This window comes from Eulemur rufifrons, chromosome 30, assembly GCF_041146395.1.
Source record: "Eulemur rufifrons isolate Redbay chromosome 30, OSU_ERuf_1, whole genome shotgun sequence".
NCBI classification, from domain to species: Eukaryota; Metazoa; Chordata; class Mammalia; order Primates; family Lemuridae; genus Eulemur; species Eulemur rufifrons.
In genome coordinates, this window is record NC_091012.1 from 137,571,907 (window position 1) to 137,593,665 (window position 21,759).

Consider the following 21,759-nt stretch of genomic DNA (forward strand, 5'->3'; position numbering starts at 1 on the left):
CCACTAGATCTCTTACCCCAAGAGACAGAGTCACTGTTCCCCATCCCTGGGACTCCAGAGGGAGCCAGGACTGTAACTCATTAATGAATCTCCATTCCCTTCACAACATGATTCTCATGAACGCACCATATCACAGACTGCTGGGCTCCGTTGCCCAACGTCCCTGGCCTGCAGAGTGAGCCATCGTCCACATCGGTGCCAGCTGAGGCGGCGTGCCATCTGTAACACACGCTTGAATTTCCCTCTTCAACAAGGAGTCCTGTGACCTTGCACGTTCCAGTGGCCAACCTCCGGCGAGTATTCCCAAAGTTATCCCCCACAAACCGCATACATTCCATTAAACTCACTCGCCCTACTCTCAGGTTCCTGCCTGGGTGCCAGCAAAACTGTCCCTTCAAAATAATTTGTCCAGGATTATCTGGCCAAACTAAATAAATCCTATAAATTTGGCACATGCAGGGAATGTTCTGGCCATTAGAATAGGACTTCTGATATCAGCCTGGATATGGAATGTGACCTTGGCATTCAATTCAATGCAGGCACCTGACAGTGGCCTTCTCTGCTCCCATTTCTCTTTTTAATAAATTTTCTTTCCTCCCTCCCTCCCTCCCTCCATCCATCCTTCCCTTCCTTCCTTCCCTCCGTTCCTCTCTTCCTTCCTTCGATGGGGTCTCTGTTGCCCAGGCTGAACTTGAGCTCCTGGGCTCAAGCAACCCTCCTGCCTTAGCCTCCTGAGTAGCTGGGACTACAGGTACGCACCATCCCATTTCTAACACTTGGACTCTTCCTTTAGGTTTAGTTAGGACAATTTTCCCTCAAAGAACTTCTCCTTTCCCCATGTGGCTTCATCTCTCCATCTTCTGCTCTCCTGTAGTATGTGTTTGTACCTGACTCACATGTCTGTTTCTCCTGTCTTCATTTGTCACTTTAAAATCTGTCTCTCCTTCCAAAGTGGATCTTCCTTGAGGAGAAGCATGTGAGCTCTGCTGTTCCCTTCCAGGACCCAGGGGAGTGTTTCGCACATAGTAGATGCTCCAAAAATGTCTTCCCTCTGTACAGCTCTTCTCCTCTTCCTATAAGGACACAAGTCACCTTGCATCAGAGCCCACCTCAATGACCTCTTTTTAAGTTGATTACCTCTTTAAAGACCCAATTTCCAAGTAAGGTCTCATGAGATATGTAGACAGGAAGGAGAGGACAGTGATGGCAAGAGACTCGCTGCACTCTGGATGTCTGCTGCCCTCAAAGAAGTAGGCAGGAAGAGGAAAGCAACTGTGCGTTATCAGGAAGGAGGCAAGGAGCTGGAGTCGGGAAGCAATCCTCTAGACCAGAGGACTTCAAGAGCCGTCACCACACACAGGGATCCCCTGCGTTCCCTCACTGACTCACCCACACGCACCTCCTCTGCGCCAAGCAATGTAGTAAGGGCCACGGCACAGCAGCGCACGAAACGGGTAAGGCAAGGAAGATGCTGGGTAAGGCAAGGCAAGCCGCCAGATGTTGAGAAAGTAAGTAGACAGGGAGTGAGCAGCGATGGCATGTGAAGTGCCATTTCTGGGAGATTGTGAGGAAGGGCCCCAGTGGGAGGAAGATACTTCAGTAGAGGCTGAAAGAGGCAAGGAGAGGAAGAGAGCTGGAGAGTTTGGTCTGGATGTATTAAATCTGCAATACCTAGTAGATGGCCACGTGGAGATGTCAGGTGGGCAGTCGGGTATACAAGTCTGGGGTAGAGGCCAGAACCCCAAGAAGCTTACAGAAACAGACAGACCATGCCCCAAATGCCAATCTGCCTGGCAGTTAATTTTTTTCAATGTGCATTGGTTGAACTAAGGCATTTGGTTGATGTGCCAACTGGAATCCCAAAAAACTAACAAGAGTCAACCCTTCTGAACAGTTTGGTTCTCAGTGTGGTGATAAAATTCAGTTTAGTCCTACTGTTCTCAATAGAAGGAACTGGGACACTTTGAAGAAATGGTTGATTCCAGGTCTAGGGCAGAAAAAATAGAAGAATGGGCCTTGTGGTACCAGAAGGTAAGGAGTGCTCAGAAAACAATATAGCCATGTTGAAAGAATACCAGAGCCAGACTGGGGGTGGTGGCTCAGTTTGGGAGGCCAAGATAAGAGGATTGAGTGCTTGAGGCCAGGAGTTCAAGATCAGCCTGAGCAAGAGTGAGACCCCATCCCTACAAAAAATACAAAAATTGGCTAACTGTGATGGCACACACCTATAGTCCCAGCTACTCAGGAGGCTGAGGCAGGAGGATGGCTTGAGCCCAGGAATTTCAGGTTGCAGTGAGCTATGATCACACCACTGCACTCTAGCCAGGATGACAGAGCGAGGCTCTGTTTCAAAAAAAAATAGAGAAAGAAAGAAAGAATATCAGAGCCAATGTGAAGAAGCTCCCAACATCCTAAGCTGAAACAATTCAAGACACAAAATAGGTAACAGTAGTATTGAATTTTATCCAGAGAACAAAATAAATAGCCACGCTGATCTAAATACTTGAATAAATAAGTAAATGGGGGAGAAGTGACAACTCTTCCTTACAAAGAAATTCCAACCAAAAGGAGACACAAAATTACAATTAGAATACCACAGTAAGAGTTGTTGCAGGCAAGCTCTGCTGATGAATGCTAAAATCAGTGGGCAAAAGATGGAGGACAAAGGATTTGTATAGTCTGGAAGTAATTCCCCCATAATGTGTATGAAATACAAGAGAATGATCAAGTACAAAGAAAGATAACTTTATTCTGGAGAAATCAGCAGGTATCCCCTTAACCAAGCGATCAAGGTCAACATCACCAGTAATCAGACACACAGACTTCATGAGCCCCTTGATATGATGTCCTGGGAAGGACACGGCATCATTTCATACTAGCATCTTCATACCAAAATTCATAACCTCTTTTCAATCATGAAAAAACATCTGGCAAATCGAAATTGATGGACATTTTACAAAACATCTGGCTAATATTCTTTATAAGTGTCAAGGTGATGAAAGACAATGAAATACTGAGGAACCGTCACAGATTGTAGGAGACTAAGGAGATACGACAACTGATAACAATGTGGGGGCCGGGTGAGGTGGCTCATGCCTCTAATCCCAGCACTCTGGGAAGCCAAGGCGGGAGGATCGCTTGAGGTCAGGAGTTCAAGACCAGCTTGAGCAAGAAGGAGACCCTGTCTCTACTGAAAATAGAAAAAAATACCTGGGAGGGGTGGCACACGCCTGTAGTCCCAGCTACTCAGGAGGCTGAGGCAGGAGGATTGCTTGAGCCCATGAGTTTGAGGTTGCAGTGAGCTATGATCACACCACTGCACTCTAGCCTGGGCCACAGAGCAAAAACTACAATGTGAGATCCTGGATTGGTTTCTTGACCAGAAAAAGGAAGGGTATTAATGGGAAAAATGGTGAAATTCAAATAAGAGCTATAATTTAGTTAATAGTATTGTATTAATGTTAACTTCTAGGTTTTGATAATAGTACCATGGTTATGTAAGATCTTAACATTAGGAGTAGCTGGATGAAGGGTATAGAAGAATTCTCAGTATTATTTTGCAATTTTTTGTAAGTTTAAAATTACTCTTTTTAAAAAAAAAGTTAAAAATCAAGATTAGTCCCGCCTTTCCAATGAAAATTCTAGGTTGAGATGTTAAAACCTTGCAAGTGGCTGGCCTACCCAAATCAACCTCAATGGCATGAGAGCAGATAGGATGTAGCTGGAAATAGAACCTTTGGACTGCTGGGTTTACGGCCCCCTGGAATATAAGGCTTTGGACTATGAGGACTCCTCAGCTGGGTCAGTCAGTCCACAAACGTCCATATTGGCCTTGGTTTCTCACCTGGTGCGTTGTTGATCTGGCTTGGGGTGACAGTGATTGGGAGTGGAGTATCTCAAAGGCAAGCTGCAGAGGTACCAACAAGGATGACAGAGACCAGAAGGAAGCTTTAACTTGAGGAGGGGAAGAGGCAGAGATGAGCAATTGCACGGCGTTCAAGAAAGCCAGAACTGGGGCCAATTCTGTCTCTGGGCATGCCACCATACCTAGCTGAAAATGAGTATTTTACCACCCAGAGATGACAGTCTGAAGTACTGCCTTCCAAACTTTTATGCGTATGTACCTAGGTTTCTTTTAAAAACAAAACTGTGGTCAATTATACACACACATACACTTCAGAACATACATAGCAACATACATATTTATACATTCTTTTGCATGTTTCCCCTCTGAACATACAGTGAGGATGTCCTGTCATTACAATGGTTTTGAAGAATTCACTGTAAACGGTTGAAAACTATGTTCTGTCATGTGGAATTAGGAAATTTACTTAAGCATCCATACTGATCCACATATTACTGGTCTCCGGATTTCTCTTACCCCTAGTATCAATAACACGCTTGTGATCATCATTGCCCAGGAGCTTTGATCACACTGTCTGATTTGTCTCCTAGAATTGATTCCAAGAAGTGGGAGATTGGGTTGGAAGACACCCATGTTTTTATTGCTCTTGATAGACAGTCACTAACAAGTACATTTCTCTGTTTGTATCTCTGTATGTGCCACCCTTTTTTCCAATTAAAAAAGTGATAGTCTTAAACCTTAAAACAGAAAAAGAAAAGAAAAATCATTAGTAATCCCAGTATTCAGATGCATCTTGTTTTGTATCTTCCCAGCATATGTTATTAGCAAAAATCAGGTCATATTACTGTATAGACTTATGGTTTTGTTACCTGCATTTTAGCTTCAGGAAGTGAATTATTACATATCTTAAACTAAGTAGTGGCTACATGGGTGTTTGCTCCGTCATAATTCATTGAGCTGCTCACTTAGACGTTGTATGCTTTTCTATATGTATGTGATTCTTCACAATACAAATAGCTTTAAAAAGTTATAATCCCTCAAACCCAGTTAAAAATGTCTCTTAGTAATTTACCATACAGCCTTTCCAATTCAAGTCATATCAATGATGTATTGTGCACACTATTTTGTAACATGCTGTTTATACTTGATATATTGTGAACATCTTCCTTTTGGTCACACATAATGTTAATTAGAATGGTTATTATCAAAAAGACTAAAAATAACAAATGTTGGAGAAGAAACTGGAACCTTCATACACTGCTGATGGCCATGCAAAATGGTGTAGCCACTGGGGAAACAGTTTAGCAATTGCTAAGAAGTTAAATACACACTTACCATGTGAAGCACCAACTCCACACCTAGGTATTCCACAAGATAAACAAGAACATATATCCATACAAAGTTTTACATACAAATGTTCATTGCAGCATTATTCGTAATAACAAAACCATGGAATCAACCAAAATGTCAAAAAACTGATGAATGGATAAACAAACCGTGGTATATCTATCTGTACAGTGGAATACAATTCAGCAATGAAATGGGACAAACTTCTCATACATGCTATAACATGCGTGAACCTTGAAAACATGCCAAGTAAAAAGAGCCAACCACAAAATATTACATACTGTATGATTCCACGCATATTTTTAATGTTGGCATATAGCTCCATTGCATGAATATAGCATAAATTATCTAACCGAGCCCTACTGTTGGACTTGATGTTGTTTCCCATTTTTCAATATTAGAAACAGTGCTGTGATGACCATCTTTGTGGCTAACTATTTCTGGCCAGTCTTAATCATATCCTTGGGCCAATACCCAGAAGCGAAACAGCCCGTCTGAAGGTCTGTGCATTTTAAGGCTTTCGGTAAGTATTGCCAAATGGCTCTGCTGAAGGTTTTCGCAAGGGTGTACTCCTGCCAGCACAGCGGCAGGGTCAACTGTCTCCTTTCTCAAATATAGGACTTCCCTGCTGCTACTGCTCACCCCTGGGGGTGCTGTCCCAGACCCAAGGGTCCCAACCTCACCATGTCCTGTGTTGTTTGCAGTTCCCCTGAGCACGCTGCCACCATGCCCTTGACCATCAGTAGTGCCAATCGCCAAGTAGCAAGTTTCGCTATTGCCACCATAGGATTCATCCTGTCCTCAGCTTCCATGGGCCTCGTGGAGTGGCGAGTGTGGCACATGGACGACCCCTCGTTCTTCCCCACTGGCCATGCCTGCGTGGGAATGTGGAGAGTCTGCATCTACCGCCATCACACCAACATCAGCACAGCCAAATTTTGTCATCAGTACACCTACTATGACGACTTTCTCCCTCTCGATATTCGTATTGCTCAACACCTCCTGCTGCTTGCCAGCATACTAGGGCTTGTAGGGAAAGGCTACAGCATCCATGGACTTTGGAACGTGCACATGGGAATTCTTCAGAAGTGTAAACTCTGCCGTTCATTCGTTATTTCTGGGCTTCTGAACATGGTTGCTGGACTCTGTATCCTCAGTGCTGTGCTCTGGAATTACTACTCTATCACAGCTTTACAGGGGATTGCCTTCCCGCCATCTTTCCAACTGCCCTTCAAGCCAGATAGGCAGGAAACCGGGAGTGCCGCTGTCGTGGCAAGTCTAGGTGCCGTCCTGAAGGTGTTAAGTGGGTTTTTTCTCTCTTACCGATTTTCCCGGGGCATCCCAGTGCATCCCGAGACAAGAGAAACATGAATTTCCTGGTTGTGTGGGCTTTGCAAATCCACGATTCCCAGGCGTTTATGGCAAGTATTACCAGGATGATCTAGCAAATATTTCCAAGGACTCAAGACCATGGCAAAGGTAGTTTGGGACGGAAGGTAGCCAACTGTTTCATTCTGTTACCTTGTGTGTCTGAATGTGGTTCATTGATTGGTTACTTGAACTTTCATTAAAAATGTATCTTGCCCACCTGCCCATTGGTCTTATTGGATGGGGACTTTAACTATTTTTGGCTAAAGTAAATAATCAATACTATAAACCTAGTGCATGGGAATAAGAGTTTCTGAGTGCATTTACCTCTCACATCTCTTAAACTTTTGCTAAAAATGATAATGGACTTAACTTCTTCTGTCATGGTAATAACATCTCCCTACCATATAAAGTTTTCCAAAATGTGCAAAAGTAGAGAACAGGGTATAAGGAATCTCCACACCCATTACCACACTCAACCATTATCAAGATTTTGCCATTTCAGCTCTCTCCCTTCTTTTCCCTTTTTAATCTATTTTTTCTAGGTATTTTAAAGCAAACCCCAGAAACCGTGTCCCTTCCTCCCCATGTACTTCAATATCACTCTCTAAAGGGTAATACTCTCTTATTGAAGGCCAATTGGTATACAGAACACTTAAATACAACTTTCAGATTAGAAGGACAAGACGTCACTATTTAGCGCTCTCTCCGGCATGGCTCGTGAATCTGTTTATTTTTTTCTCTTTGTTGCTCCTGGCTCGACTTCACGCCCCTCCGCCTTGTCTTCAGTCTGCCAAAATGAAGGGCTCGATTTTCAATCTCATCAGCTTCATTTTTAGTTATTTGACCTGGACTTTAGGAATAGTCCTCGTGAACAGCACATCCTGACTTGTGTGGGCATTTGACAGCCAGACTGTTCCTATGGTGTTCCTTGGACTTTGGGATGCTTTGCATTACCAAAAAGTTAACATCTCTAATATAACAGTGGATTTGCCCAGACACAGCAGTTTCAACAAAAGCTGGGTCATTTCAGATGAAATTGAGTATGGGCAGGACCTGATAGTGTTGGCGAATTGGATGAAGACAATAGTCCTGATTTTCAGTTCAGTGGCCACTTTAGCCAGCTGGAACGAAGCCGGATACCCGGATGGCCTCTGATGGCGCTACCGTGTCTCTGCAGTTTTGCTTTTCTTCAGCTCTTGCTGCACTGCAGGTATAGTGAGCTGGAATTCCGCTGTGGATTTTTATGACCAAACCACTCTTGACTTCCCACTTAGCTTTCCTGTTAAAAAAAGAAATGCTGACAAAGAAACAATTCCCCTATGTGTTTCCAATGGGAATCTCAACTGGGCCCTTTCGTTAATCAGTGCCGGCATATTTGATAAAACGGCGCAATAGAGTGAATCCCAGGGCTGTCGCCAGCTCTTCAGAAGAACAGGGCTAAACTGAGGGCTTTTACTTTTTGGAAAGGTTGCCAATAGTTTTCTTGAAGAAATTTCCTATATGCACATAACATCGTTGTAATCATCTACTCAGATAAAATTAAATATCCTTACTGGATTCTTCAGGGTGTGTCTGAAGCTTCTATTCTCCTCCATTCTATGCTCCATTCTGTTCATGTATTCATTTTGTTGAAGCTTTTCACTTTTTGAAGTCTGAAAGCAAGCATCTTCTGTAATACACTTCCAAAAAATGAAAGGCGTGGAAAAGTACTGGCGTAAGGCAAGCAGGCACCAGTGAACACAACCAACTCCAAGCTGAGTGAGAGTTTATCAATAAACTCACATACACACAGAGAAAAATGACCACGGTTAGAGCTTAGAGATCTTGAAGTCATTATAATTGGTTAGGCAAGAGCAGCGTTTCTGAATCTGGGCCCCGCTGCCATTTTGGGCTGGGTTCTTTTGGGGGTGGGGAGGCTGTGCAGTAAATTGTAGGATGTTGGGCAGCATCTGTGGCTTCTGCCCAGTACATGCCAGGAGCAGTTCCCTTTCCCTCCAGTTGTGACAACCAAAATGTCCAGACATTTTCACATGTCCTCTGAGGGGCAAAACTGCCCCCATTGAGAACCACTGTGCTAGTACATGTAGCTAATGATGACGCCACTGCACTCCAGCCTGGGTGACAGAGTGACACCTTGTTTAAAAAAAAAAAAAAAGAATGAGGACAAACTAAAGGCAATTTCAGATGAATAACTTAGGAAAAAAGACACTGTGGAAAGAAAAGTAATTGGATCCAGAATGGAGTTTGACCCAGAAGCAATGATGAACAAAGAAACTGGTAAACATGTGAGTAAACTAAACCAGCACTGATTATAATTTTTAAATGTCTGTACTATGGGTTTGCATATAATATGTAAAGCAGAAGAGGGATAATTAGGGATAAAGCTTTTTGATGTCTGTGCTTATTCTGGGTCATTGATTAACTTTACATTTTAAGTGAGTATATATGCTAACAATTTAAGAGTAACCACTAAACAATCAGAAAGAGAAAGAACAGAAATTAAAGGTGGAAGGACTGACAAGGAAGAAACAAAACTGGTATTTTTTTAGGGCAATGTGATTGTCTATTTAGAAAACCCAGGAGAAGACAACACCATCATGATTCCTTTTGTAGGAATTTTCTAGAATAGGCAGCACTGCAGAGACAGAAACAGAGCAGGGATTGCCTGGTGCTAGGAGGGGGAGTGGGGAAGACTGCAAATGGGCATGACGGAGCATTTTGGGGTGACGGGTATGTTCTAAAACTGGATTGTGGTCACGGTCCCACAATTATATAATTTACTAAAACTCTTCAAACCATACACTCTAAATGAGTAAATTTTATACTATGTAAATTATACCTCAATAAAGATGTTTAAAATAAAACCCTATATATTCCTATACGACAGTGACAACTTTTTAAAAAATGTGACTTACAAAAAATGCCACTGGCCGGGCACGGTGGCTCACACCTGTAATCCTAGCACTCTGTGAGGCCGAGGCAGGAGGATCGCTTGAGCTCAGGAGTTCAAGCCCAGCCTGAGCAAGAGTGAGACCCCGTCTCTACTAAAAATAGAAAAATTAGCCGGGTGTGGTCGTGTGAACCTGTAGTCCCAGCTACTCCAGAGGCTGAGTCAGGAGGATCGCTTGAGCCCAGGAGTTTGAGCTTGCAGTAAGCTGAGATGATGCCACTACACTCTACCCACGGTGACAGAGTGAGAGTCTGTCTCAAAAAAATAAAATTAAAATAAATAAATAAAAATTTTAAAAATGCCATTTACAATGATGAGAAAACCATTAATGGTCCAAGGAATAAATCTAAAAAATTATATGCAAGACTCCCGTGGGGAAAAAAAGAATCCATTTAAAGTCACGGAAAACAAATTAATCAGTAGAGACGTAGACTACGGTTATGGATCAGATGACCCAGTGCTGTAAATTTGGCAATTCTCCATCTGCTACAGTTCCAACTGAAACCCCACAAGAGTTTTATGTTCATTTGGGGACCATTAGTTTCTGTGACAAAAGGTAAACAGCAGTGACAACACTATAAGTCTCTTTCCTACTCGTGTTATATCCGAAATGAGTGTTTCTCCTAGGTGTGACTCACGATCTTTCCATCTTGTACCACCATCTTGGGTCGCAAGGTCTCTGGGCTAATCTGCATCTACCCGGAAGTAAAAGGAGTTTGGAGGATCACTTAGGGAGATTTTACGGGCTGGCCCGGAAGTAGAGTGCAGTATTTCTGCTCACACAATAGTGACGGATACCAGCCATATGGCTGGGAAATTCAGTCCAGCTATGTGTCCAGGAGGAAGGAAAAATGGAATATGGTGAACACATGGTAGTGTCCACTACAGTTTTTCATGAAGCCTGCTGAGCTGATCTTAACTCACTTGGAAGCATGAAGTAGTGCCAGTAGACAAGCCAGTTTGAGATAAAAAATGAGAGGGGTTTTATTATCAGATCAGACTTTCTATAAAGCTACCATTATTCAAATAGTGTGGTCAGTGTCAGGATATACAAAGAGGCCAGTGGAATAGAACAGAGCACCTAGAAATAGACCTAGCAGTCCATGATAGCTCGGCATATGACCAACGTGGCACTAAATTGTGGAGAAAGAACAGGACATTTGAATCGCTGGTGCTGAGACAATTAGTTGTCTATAAACGAAGAGAGAAAATTAGTTCCATACCTTAAACCATGGAAAAGAATAAATTGCCTTCCTTATGATCCTTTTAGAATGAAATACATAAGACTATCTCTACAACATCTTGGTAAAGCAGATTTTCTTAAACAAGACACACGTGGCCAGGTGCAGTAGCTCATGCCTGTAATCCCAGTATTTGGGAGCCAAGGCAGGCGGATCACTTGAGGCCAGGAGTTTGAGACCAGCCTGGGTGACATAGCGAGACTGATATCTCTACAGAAAATAAAAAATTATCCAGGTGTGGTGGCACACACCTATAGTCCCAGCTACTTGGGAGGCTGAGGGAGGAGGATCGCTTGAGCCCGGGAGTTTCAGTTTGCAGTGAGCTATAATGCCGCCATTGCACTCTAGCCTGGGCAACAGAGCAAGACCCTGTCTCAAAAACAAACAAACAAACAAACAAACAAAAACAAAACAAACAAACAAAAAAACCACACACACAAACACACACTCACAAACCATAAGGGAAAAATGGACACATTTGACTATACTGATTGCCCCTACAGAAGTTAGTATCCAGAATATAAAAACATTTACAAATCAATAAGAAAAGAACAAAATTCAACAGGAAAATGGGCACCAAAGAAGTGTAAGAGTAAGTAACTCACAGAGATGAAATCTGAATGGCTAAATATGTGAAAAGAAGCTAAATATCTCACATCAAAGAAACATACATAAAACAATAATGAGTTGAAATTTCACACACATGAGATTGCAAAATGAATGTCCTGGTTCCCTAACTTATGCAGACATTGGAGTCACGGGAGGAGCTCTAAATACTGATGTCTGTGCCCCATCTTAGTGCCATTTTGTCTTGGCTGTCTTTCTCAACCTCAGCACTATTGACGTTTGGGCTGGATGTTCTTGGTGGGGACTGTCCTGTGCACTGTAGGATGGTTAGCGTCATTCATGGTCTCTACCCACTAGATGCCCCTCACACCTCTCCACCCCCAGTTGTCTCATAATTTAAAACTCACAGGCCAGGCGCAGTGGCTCACATTTGTAATCCCAGCCCTTTGGGAGGCTGAAGCGCGGAGGATTGCTTGAGGCCAGGCGTTCAAGGCTAGCCTGGGTGACATAGCGATACCCCGTCTCTACAAAAAAATATTAAAAAATTAGCCAAGCACAGTGGCATGCACCTGTAGTCCTAGCTACTAGGGAGGTTGACGTGGGGGGGGGATCACTTGAGCGCAGGAGTTTGAGGTTCCAGTCAGGTATGATCATGCCATGCACTCCACCCCGAGCAACAGAAGCGAGACCCTGTCTCTTAAAAAAAATACATAAATTAAAACTTAGCATAAAACAAAGTATCTGATACATTCCTAACTGCCTTTATTGCCTTATCTTTCAGAAGCGAGGGTGTTGGGGATGGGGAATCAAGCTACTCTCTAGACTTCATTTTGACTTTGACAATGAAGTCAAACTCACTGGAATCTTGGAAGATTTTGAGAATTTTGCCATAGCAGAAGGTAGGGATTAATCATATACCCGATACTTTAGGGAAATAAAATTCAAAAATAATCAAGGCAAGAAAGGGGGTGTCTCTGTGGCCCAAGACACTGCAGGGGTCTGTGTGAGGGATGTGGCAAAACACTCTCAAAATGGAACCGCACCACTCTCATCCATGACAGCAGCGGGATAGAACGTGGAAGAAGCCAGAGGAAACCAAGGTGATGTTACTGGGCCACTCAGGTGGGAGCAGGAAAGGAGATGCAAAAAGATGTAAGGGACCCAGAGGCAAGGACCAATCTGAAAGCTTGGCCAGGCCTATGGCGACAGAAGCTGGGAGCATATGATCTGACCCTTGCAAAACCTAAAAGGACAACTCAAGATGGCATTTTTAGTCGATTAGGAGCAAAAGATACAAGATTACAATGAGTCCATTACTTGATTCTTAAAGCATAATATTAAGAGATGACAGACAGGAAGCTTTTGTCTCTCTGAAGGAGAGGTGACATTCACAGGAAATAAGTCAAACAAACATGGTTAAGAGAGAATGAGCTGGGTCAACGGCAGCTGCATGTGAAAATCACCTGTGGAGCTTTAAAAAGTACCGCTCCAGAGGCCCCACGCCTGACTAATTAAGCGCACATCTCTAGGGTGACGAGGTGTGGGTGTCGGCTTAGGAGCCCCCAGGTGATTAGAATGTGCAGCCAAAGTCCAGGGGCCTGAACCAGCTAAAGGAATGGTAAGAAAACACCTCATTGTTTTTGCTTCTGTTTTTTGTTTGTTTTGTCTTAGAAATTGTTCTTCACTTTCAAATTAGTAGAATGAAAAAGTCCAGTATTAGAGAAATGTATGACTTGGAGGCTTTTTTGTTTTTTAAATTTACTTTTATGGATACATAATAGCTGTACATATTTATGGGGTATATGTGGTATTTTGATACCTGCATACAACGTGTAAAGACCAAATCAAGGTCACCGGGATATCCGTCAGGGCCAACATTTATCATTTCTTGTGTTGGGAGCATTCCAAATCTTCTTCTCTAGCTATTTTGAAATAGACTCCACATTGGTGTCAACTGTAGTCACCCTACTCTGCCATCAAACATTAAAACTTACTCTTTCTCTCTAACTGTGTGTGTACCCAATAACAAACCTCTCTTCATCTGCCCCCTTCCCAAACTCTGGTAATCCTCATTCTACTCTCCACCTCCATGAAATAAGCGTTTTTAGCTCCCACACATGAGTGAGAACGTGATATTTACTTTTTTGTGCCTGGCTTATTTCACTTAATATGACGTCCTCCAGTTCCATTCATGTTGTTGCAAATGACAGGATTTCATTCGTTTTTATGGCCAAATAGTATTCCATTGGGTATGTGTACCACATTATCTTTCTTTTCTCTTTCCTTTTTTTTTTTTTTTTCTTTACATTTTTTACCTGGGGAACAACCCGGTGGCCTCCAGGGGCACCACAAAGGGCCACGCAGACCCAACACCTGCACGTGCGGCAGAACGGTCCCCCGCCTGCCCACAAGGCAACAAGCACAAGGGGCGAGCGAGGGCTGCCCGGGGCGTGCAGAGGACCCCGACCTCGCCGACGCCCCGAGGCAGAGGGCGGGAGCCAGGTCGGTTGCGATCCGCCCGCGTGCGGAGCGAGAAGAGCGGTCCCCTTCGCCAGCAGCGGCCTGACCCTGGCCTGGCAGGAGGCTTGAGGCCCGGGAGAGTGTGACGGCATCGCATGGATCTACCACGTTATCTTTATTCATTCACTTGTCGATGGACACTTAGGTTGACTCCAAATCTTGGCTATTATGAATAGTGCTGCAGTAAACGTGGGAGTAAATGTATCTCTTTGACGTACTGATTACCTTTCTTTTGGCTGCATACCCAGCAGTGGGATTGGTGGATCATATGGTAGTGCTATGTTCAGTTTTTTGAGGAACCTCCATACTGTTTTCAGTAATGACTGCACTAATTTACATTCCCACCAACGCTTACAAGAGTTCCTTTTTCTGCACATCTGCACCAGCTTTTGTTATTTGTTTGTCTTTTTTATAATAGCCATTTTAACTGGGGTGAGAGGGTATCTAATTATGGTTCTGATTTGCATTTCCCTGATAATTAGTGATGCTGAGCAGTTTTTCATATACCTGTTGGCCATTCTATATGTGCTTTTGAGAAATTTCTATCCAGATCCTTTGCCTATTTTTAACTTTATTTTTATTTATTTATTTTATTTTTAATTATGATTGGTATATCATAGTTGTAGGGTACATGTGATGTTTTGATACATACAAGGTGAATTAATGAAATCAGGGTAATTGGGGTATCTGTCACCTCAGGCATTTATCATTTCTTTGTGTTAGGAACGTTCCAATTCCATTCTTTTAGTTATTATAAAGTACACCCTGACTTATTGTTTTGTTTTCTTTTTATTTTTTCCTTCTCTTCCCTTTCCCCTTCTCTTCCCTCTTCCCTTCCCTTCCCCTTCCCTTCCCCCTTCCCTTTTCCCTTCCCTTCCCTTTTCCCTTCCCTTCCCTCTTTTTCTTTTTGAGACAGAGTCTCACTGTGTTGCCCAGGCTAGAGTGCCATGGCATCAGCCTAGCTCACAGCAACCTCAAACTCCTGGGCTCAAGCGATCCTTCTGCCTCGGCCTCCCAAGTAGCTGGGACTACAGGCATGCACCACCATGCCTGGCTAATTTTTTCTATATATATTTTTAGTTCTCCATATAATTTCTTTCTATTTCTAGTAGAGACGGGGTCTTGCTGTTGCTCAGGCTGGTCTCGAACTCCTGAGCTCAAACGATCCACCCGCCTCAGCCTCCCAGAGTGCTAGGATTACAGGCGTGAGCCACCACGCCCAGCCTCTTCCCTCTTTTCTTTTCCTTCCCTTCCCTCTTTTCTTTTCTTTCTCTTCCCTTCCCTTGCCCCTTCTCTTTCCCTCTCCCTTCCCTTTTCCCTTCCTTTTTCTCTTCCAGTACACCCTGACTTATTGTTGATTATAGCCAGTTTGCTGTGCTATCAAATATTGTTCATTCTATCTATCTAACTATATTTTTGTGCCATTAACCATCCCCACTTTATCCCCTCTCCCCGCCACCCTTCCCAGACTCTGGTAATTATCATTCTACTCTCTGTCTCGGTGAGGTCAAATGTTTTCAATATTTAGCTCCCACATATGAGTGAGAACATGTGAGATTTGTCTTTCTGTGTCTGACTTATTTCACTTAACATAATGTTCTCCATCTTGTTGCAAGTGGCAGGATTTCATCATTTTTTGTGGCTCTATAATATTCCATTGCACATACACACACACACACACACACACACACACAATTTCTTTATCCATTCATCTGTTGATGGGCACTTAGGTTGATTCCAAATTGTGGCTAATGTGAATAGTGCTGCAATAAACATGAGAGTGTAGATATTTTTTCGATATACTGAATTTCCCTCCTTGGAATATATATCCAGCAGTGGGATTGCTGGGTCACATGGTAGTTCTATTTTTAGTTTTTTGAGGAACCTCCATACTGTTCTCCACAGTGGTTGCACTAAATTACATTCCTACCGACAGTGTATGAGGGTTCCCCTTTCTCCACATCCTTGCCAGCATTTGTTATTGCCTTTTGGATAAATGCCATTTTAACTGGGGTGAGATGATATCTCATTGTAGTTTTGATTTGCATTTCCCTGATGATTAGTGATGTTGAGCATTTTTTCATATATCTGTTGTCCATTTGTATGTCTTTTGAGAAATGTCTATTCAGATCTCTTGCCCATTTTTAGTTGGATTATTTGATTATTTCCTATAGAGCTGTCAGAGTTACTTACATATTGTCAAAATGAGTTGGCTGTATGTAATGTGTGGGTTTATTTCTGGATTCACTACTCTGTTCCATTCGTCTGTGTGTCTGATTCCATGCCAATACCAGGGTGTTTTGATTACTATACTTTTGCAGTATATTTTGAAGTCAAGTAGTATGATGCCTCCAGCTTTGTTCATTTGGCACAGGATTGCTTTGGCTATTCATGGTCTTTTGTGGTTCCATATAAATTTTAGGATTGTTTTCTATGTCACTGAAGATTGTCATTTGTATTTTGATAGGAATTTCATTGAGTGACTAGATCACTTTGGATAGTATGGTCATTTTCACAATGTTAATTCTTCAAATTCATAAACATGGGATGTCTTTCCATTTTTGTGTGTCCTCTTCAATTTCTTTCATCACTGTTTTATAGTTTACTTTGTAGAGATCTTTTAACTCCTTGGTTAAATTTATTTCTAGGTTTTTTTTTTTGGTAGCTATTGTAAATGGGATTGCTTTCTTGATTTCTTTTTCTGCTAGTTCACTGTTGGTGTATACAAATGCTACTGGTTTTTGTATGTTGCTTTTGTATCCTGCAAATTTACTGAATTTATTAGTTCTAAGAGTTTTTTGGTGGAGCATTTAAGGTTTTCTATGTATAAGATCATGTCACCTGCAAACGGGGACTATTTGACTTCCTCCTTTCCAATTTGGATGTCCTTTCTTTCTTTCTCTTGTCTAATTGCTCTAGCTAGGACTTTCAGTACTATGTTGAATAAAAGCTGTAAGTTGTCTTGTTGCCGCTCGTAAAGGAAAAGCTTTTAACTTTTCCCTATTTAATATGATGTTATTGATGGGTTTGTCATATGTGGCCTTTATTGTGTTGAGGTGCTTTCCTTCTACACCTAACCTGTTGAGAGTTTTTATCATGAAGTAATGTTGAATTTTATCAAATTCTTTTTCTAAATCTATTGATATGAGCATACGGTTTTTGTCCTTCACTTTGTTAATGTGGTATATCACATTTACAATCTGTGAACCATCTATAAGTGTTGAACCATCCTTGCATCCCTAGGATAAATCCCACTTGATCACCGTGAGTGATCTTTTTAGCATGCTGTTGAATTTGGTTTGCTAGTATTTTATTGAGGATTTTTGCATCTATGTTCATCAAGGACATTGGCTTATAGTTTTCTTTTTTTGTTGTGTCCTTGTCTAATTTTGGTATCAGGACAATGTTGGCCTTGTAGAATGAGTTTGGAAGATACCTCCTCTTCAATTTTCTGGAAGAGTTTGAGAATAATTAGCATTAGTTCTTTAAATGTTTGGTGGAATTCAGCAGTGAAGCCATCAGGTCCGAAACTTTTCTTTGCTGGGAGGAATTTATTACTGATTCAATCTTGCTACTAGTAATTGGTCTGTTTGGGTTTTCTGTTTCTTCTCAGTTTAATCATGGTAGGTTGTATATGTCCAGGAATTTATCCATTTCCACTAGGTTTTCTAATTTGTTGGTATATAGTTGTTCATAATAGTCCCTAATGATCCCTTATATTTCTGCGATATCAGTTCTAGTATCTCCTTTTTCATTTCTAATTTTATTTCCTTGGGTCTTTCTTCTTTTTGCTCTTCTTAGTTAGTCTAGCTAATGGTTTGTCAATTTTGTTTCTTTTCAAAAGACCAACTTTTCATTTAGTTAGTATTTTGCATTGCTTTTTTAGCATCAATTTTGTTTATTTTTTCTGTGACTTTTTTTTTTTAGAGATAGGGTCTCACTACATTGCCCAGGTTGTACATGAATATTCTGATATTTGTTATTTCTTTCCTTCTACTTAATTTTGGGTTTGGTTTGTTCTTGCTTTTCTAGTTGGTTAAATGCATCTTAGGTTATTTACTTGAAACCTTTCCACTTTTTGATGTAGGCATTTATTACTACAAACTACCCTCTTAATACTGCTTTTGCTAAATGCCATAAGTTTTGTTTACTTTGAGGTGATGTATAAGTTAAATAGCTTATATTAATCAGTCCACATGGTACACATACATGAAAACATCACTTGTACTCCATAAGTGAAATACAATTATGATTTGTTAATTGAAAATAATATAAATAAAAACACATGGCCTATAAAGGAATAACAAATAGCATGACAGTCAACCTTATTATATCAATAAATGGAAACCAAAAGCAAGATCTGACAGAAAATAGCTATCCACATGAGTTGCGTTCTTAGCCAAAGTATCATTTAAGGAGGAGACTATGATAGATTTTCAGATGGACCACACCCCGTCAAGGGCAGACTTCCTTTTTCAGCTGCTAGGGGTGCAATCGGGTGCCAGCCGTGGGCTTTTGGCACTGCCTGACCAAGCTCACACACCACTTCCCTAGGTGGCTCGTACTGAGTGCCTGATTGTGGAGGGAGTGTAAAGACCTGGCTATTTGTGCCCAATGTGAAAGAACTCTAATGAGCCTCTTATCTTCAGAGTTCCTCATGGGATCAGAGTAGGCTTTTGTTGGCCATGCATTAGCGATGCAATTCTCCCTCTGCCCACATCTGCCTCCTTCTGTCCTTTCCTCAGCTGTTGCTCCTGAACAATTTTCCTGCACACTAAATTCCATCTCAGTGTCAGCTCCCTGCAGAACCTAACTCACAAGTAGAGATGTGACAGAAAATGAACACGCATTGTGCTTATAGCAACAAACATCACGTTAAAGGATTTTCTCAAGAATGTCATTTAAGAAGATGGAATATGATCACAGAAGGATGGTTCAACATAGAAGAAAGAATGGAAATAGAATAAAGGAACAAATAGGGGTAAATGAAAAACAATTACCGTATAAAACAGTTGCAACAATGCTTTAATTGCTAAGGTGAAGGAGAGAAAAACAAGATAGAACTAAATACTGTCAACCTGCATCACATGGATGATGAAAACATCTCATGAGAGCAGCTCATGCCCGGGTTTTCACTGGCCCAGCCAATGCAGGACTTGCAGCCTTCTACTCCTACTTCTGATGAGTAACGATTTTTGCTTTGTGTTCTCTGTTTAGAGACGGTGATTGTGCCATTTCTCGTCTTCTAGATTCAGTGAGGGGTGATCGTAAGTGGAGGCAGGAGTTGGGCAGCCAGTTCCCGTTCCTTCCAGGAGCACTCTGCAGGCCAGGCACTCGAGTTCCTGCTCGAGTCAGGGTGACTGAGCCAGGGATAACAATAGATTCTGAGGAATGTCCCAAACGTGGCCAGAGTTCACTTCTCTGGTATGATGGACTTGGGTTCCAGAGGGCAGACTCTTAAGGAACTGAAGCTGAAATCGGTACACTTTTGGAGATTTCAGTGATGTCTTTCAAATGCTCGTGGGGTCGCATGAATCAGCTGATAAGGTCAGATGACCTTTTGCTGTGTGGGGCTTCCCTGAATCCTGCGACAGGAAGCTCCTAGGACTGCAGAAGCCCACAGTGACCGGTGGATGCGATGCCCAGCCACAGGAGGACTGTCCAATCACCTTGAGGGCAGTGAGGCTCTGTGACAGGCTCACGGCGTGCCACTGCAGCCAGTCAGATGGCGAGGTGGCCCGTGACGTAGGCAAGCGCAGCGCATAAAAATGGGTCCCCAACGGCCCAAAGCCTCCATCTTCCGTTCTCCAGAGTCCCTAACGGCTGTCTCCGGCATGGCCCAGCCTTCCTCTGAGCTGTCCACTGAGGCCTGCCCCGGCGCCACGGGGCCCGAAGAGGCTGAATCGACGACGCCCCAGAAGCACAAGCAGAAGCAGAAGCACAAGCAGAAGCAGGAGGAGAAGCAGAAGCAGCCAAGGCGTCACGGCCGCCGCTCCAGGCGTCGCGGCCACAGCTTCGCCACCTACTTCGCCAGGATCGTGAAGCAGTTCCCCGGCGGCCTCCGCCTGTCCCAGGAGGCCGTGAACGTGATGGATTCGTTCGTTCACGACATGTTGGAGCGCATCGGCGAGGAGGCCGGCCGGCTGGCCAGCTACACCGAGCACTTGACCATCACCACCAGGGAGATCCAGACGGCCGTGCGCCTGATGATGCCCGGGCACCTCGGCCAGAACGCCGTGACCGCGGGCAACAGGGCCGTCCTCAGATACACCCGCAGCAAGTGAGCCGCCTCGGCTCCGCCTGAGCACCGAAACCCAAAGGCTCTTTTAAGAGCCACCTCAGTCGTCCCGAAAGAGCTGTAGCACGGCCCGGGGGCCCCGGTGGAGTTCCGTGGTGGGTGGCACTTGGCGCCAGGCCGCTTTGGGGGCCACGTGTCCAGTGCCGTCCTGCCCACGTTTGAGTGAGTTCTCCAGCGGTACTTCATCTGTGACAGAGCAGCTGATAGATAAAGTGCACACACAGATAGCGAAGTCCCCTATATCCTAAGCAAACCTTTCTTCAACATATCCCACCTTGGAGATTCATGTAAACATGGAAGTGAGCATACACACAGCACGGAAATAGCTAAGCCAAAGTTGAAAAGATAATTTGCATTTCAAGCTCCCTAGAGTCTGACATTGATGCATAATTCACTCAGTCTTTTCTTTATATTGTTTATGTGTATTTCTCTTTTGTTTTATTCAGCATATTACATGGGTACAAATGCGTAGGTTACCTATATTGCCTTTGCCCCACCCGAGGTACAGCTTCAAGCATGTCCATCCCCGAGACGGTGCCCACGGCAACCATTAGGTATGAATATACCCATCCCCTCCTCCCCTATCCCACATGTCTGAAACCCAATGAATGTTATCACTATATGTGCACTTAAGTGTTGATCAGTTAATACCAATTTGATGGTGAATACGTGTGGTGCTTGTTTTTCCATTCTTCTGATACTTCACTTTGAAGCATGCTTTCCAGCTCTATACAGGATAACACAAGAGGTGCTAGATCACCATTGCTTTTTGTGGCTGAGTATCACTCCATGGTATACATACACCACATTTTGTTCATCCACTCATGTATTGATGAGCTCCTAGGTCGTTTCCACATGTTTGCAATTGTCAATTGTGTTGCTATAAACATTCGAGTGCAAATGTCTTCATCATAGAATGTCTTTGGTTCTTTTGGGTAGATGCCCAGTAATGGGATTGCTGGATCAAACGGTAGTTCTACTTGTAGCTCTTTGAGGTATCTCCATATTACTTTCCACAGAGATTTTACCAGTTTGCCGTCCTACCAGCAGTGTAGAAGTGTTCCTATCTCTCTGCATCCATGCCAGCCTTTTTTCTTTGGGACTTTTTGATAAAAGCCATTCTCACTAGAAATAATCTCATTGTGGTTTTGGTTTGCATTTCCCTGATGCTTACAGATGTTGATCATTTTCTCATATGCTTGTTGGCCATTAGTCTATCTTCTTTGGAAAAGTTTCTGTTCATGTCCTTTGGATGACACTGTTTTGAGTACTTCCTGGAGGACAGTTCTTATCTTGAGGAATTCCCTCAGTCTTTGCTTATCTGAGAATTTCTTTATTTCTCCTTTGTATACAAAACTTAGTTTTGCAGGGTGCAAGATTGCAGGCTGGGCATTATTCTGTTTGAGAAGAGTGAGAATGGGGTCCCAGTCTCTTCTTGCTTATAAGGTCTCAGTTGAGAACTCTGCTGTTATTCTGATGGGTTTTCCTATGTAGGTTACCCACTTCTTTCCCCTTACAGCCTATAGGAGGGCGTCCTTGGTGGTTATTTTGGTCAGTCTGATGACTGTGTGTCGTGGTGTCTTCCTGTTTGCGATGAATC

At 42.9% G+C, this 21,759-nt stretch overlaps 1 protein-coding gene across 1 annotated transcript; it reads left to right on the forward strand.

Annotated features, from left to right (window-relative positions):
• The first annotated feature begins 5,936 nt into the window (after positions 1–5,936).
• Positions 5,937–20,145, forward strand: CLDN34 (claudin 34). The gene is made up of 2 exons (XM_069464318.1): positions 5,937–6,515; positions 19,673–20,145. The coding sequence occupies exons 1-2, from the start codon at positions 5,939–5,941 to the stop codon at positions 20,143–20,145; spliced, it is 1,050 nt and encodes a 349-aa protein (XP_069320419.1). The 5' UTR covers positions 5,937–5,938.
• The last annotated feature ends 1,614 nt before the right edge of the window (positions 20,146–21,759 follow it).

Bases quoted from the DNA above. Each gene is read 5' to 3' on its own strand.
- CLDN34 (XM_069464318.1), top strand. From the start codon at position 5,939: ATGCCCTTGACCATCAGTAGTGCCAATCGCCAAGTAGCAAGTTTCGCT. The intron at 6,516-19,672 runs GTGGGTTTTTTC...TCCGTTCTCCAG, and splicing joins TGCCGTCCTGAAGGTGTTAA to AGTCCCTAACGGCTGTCTCC.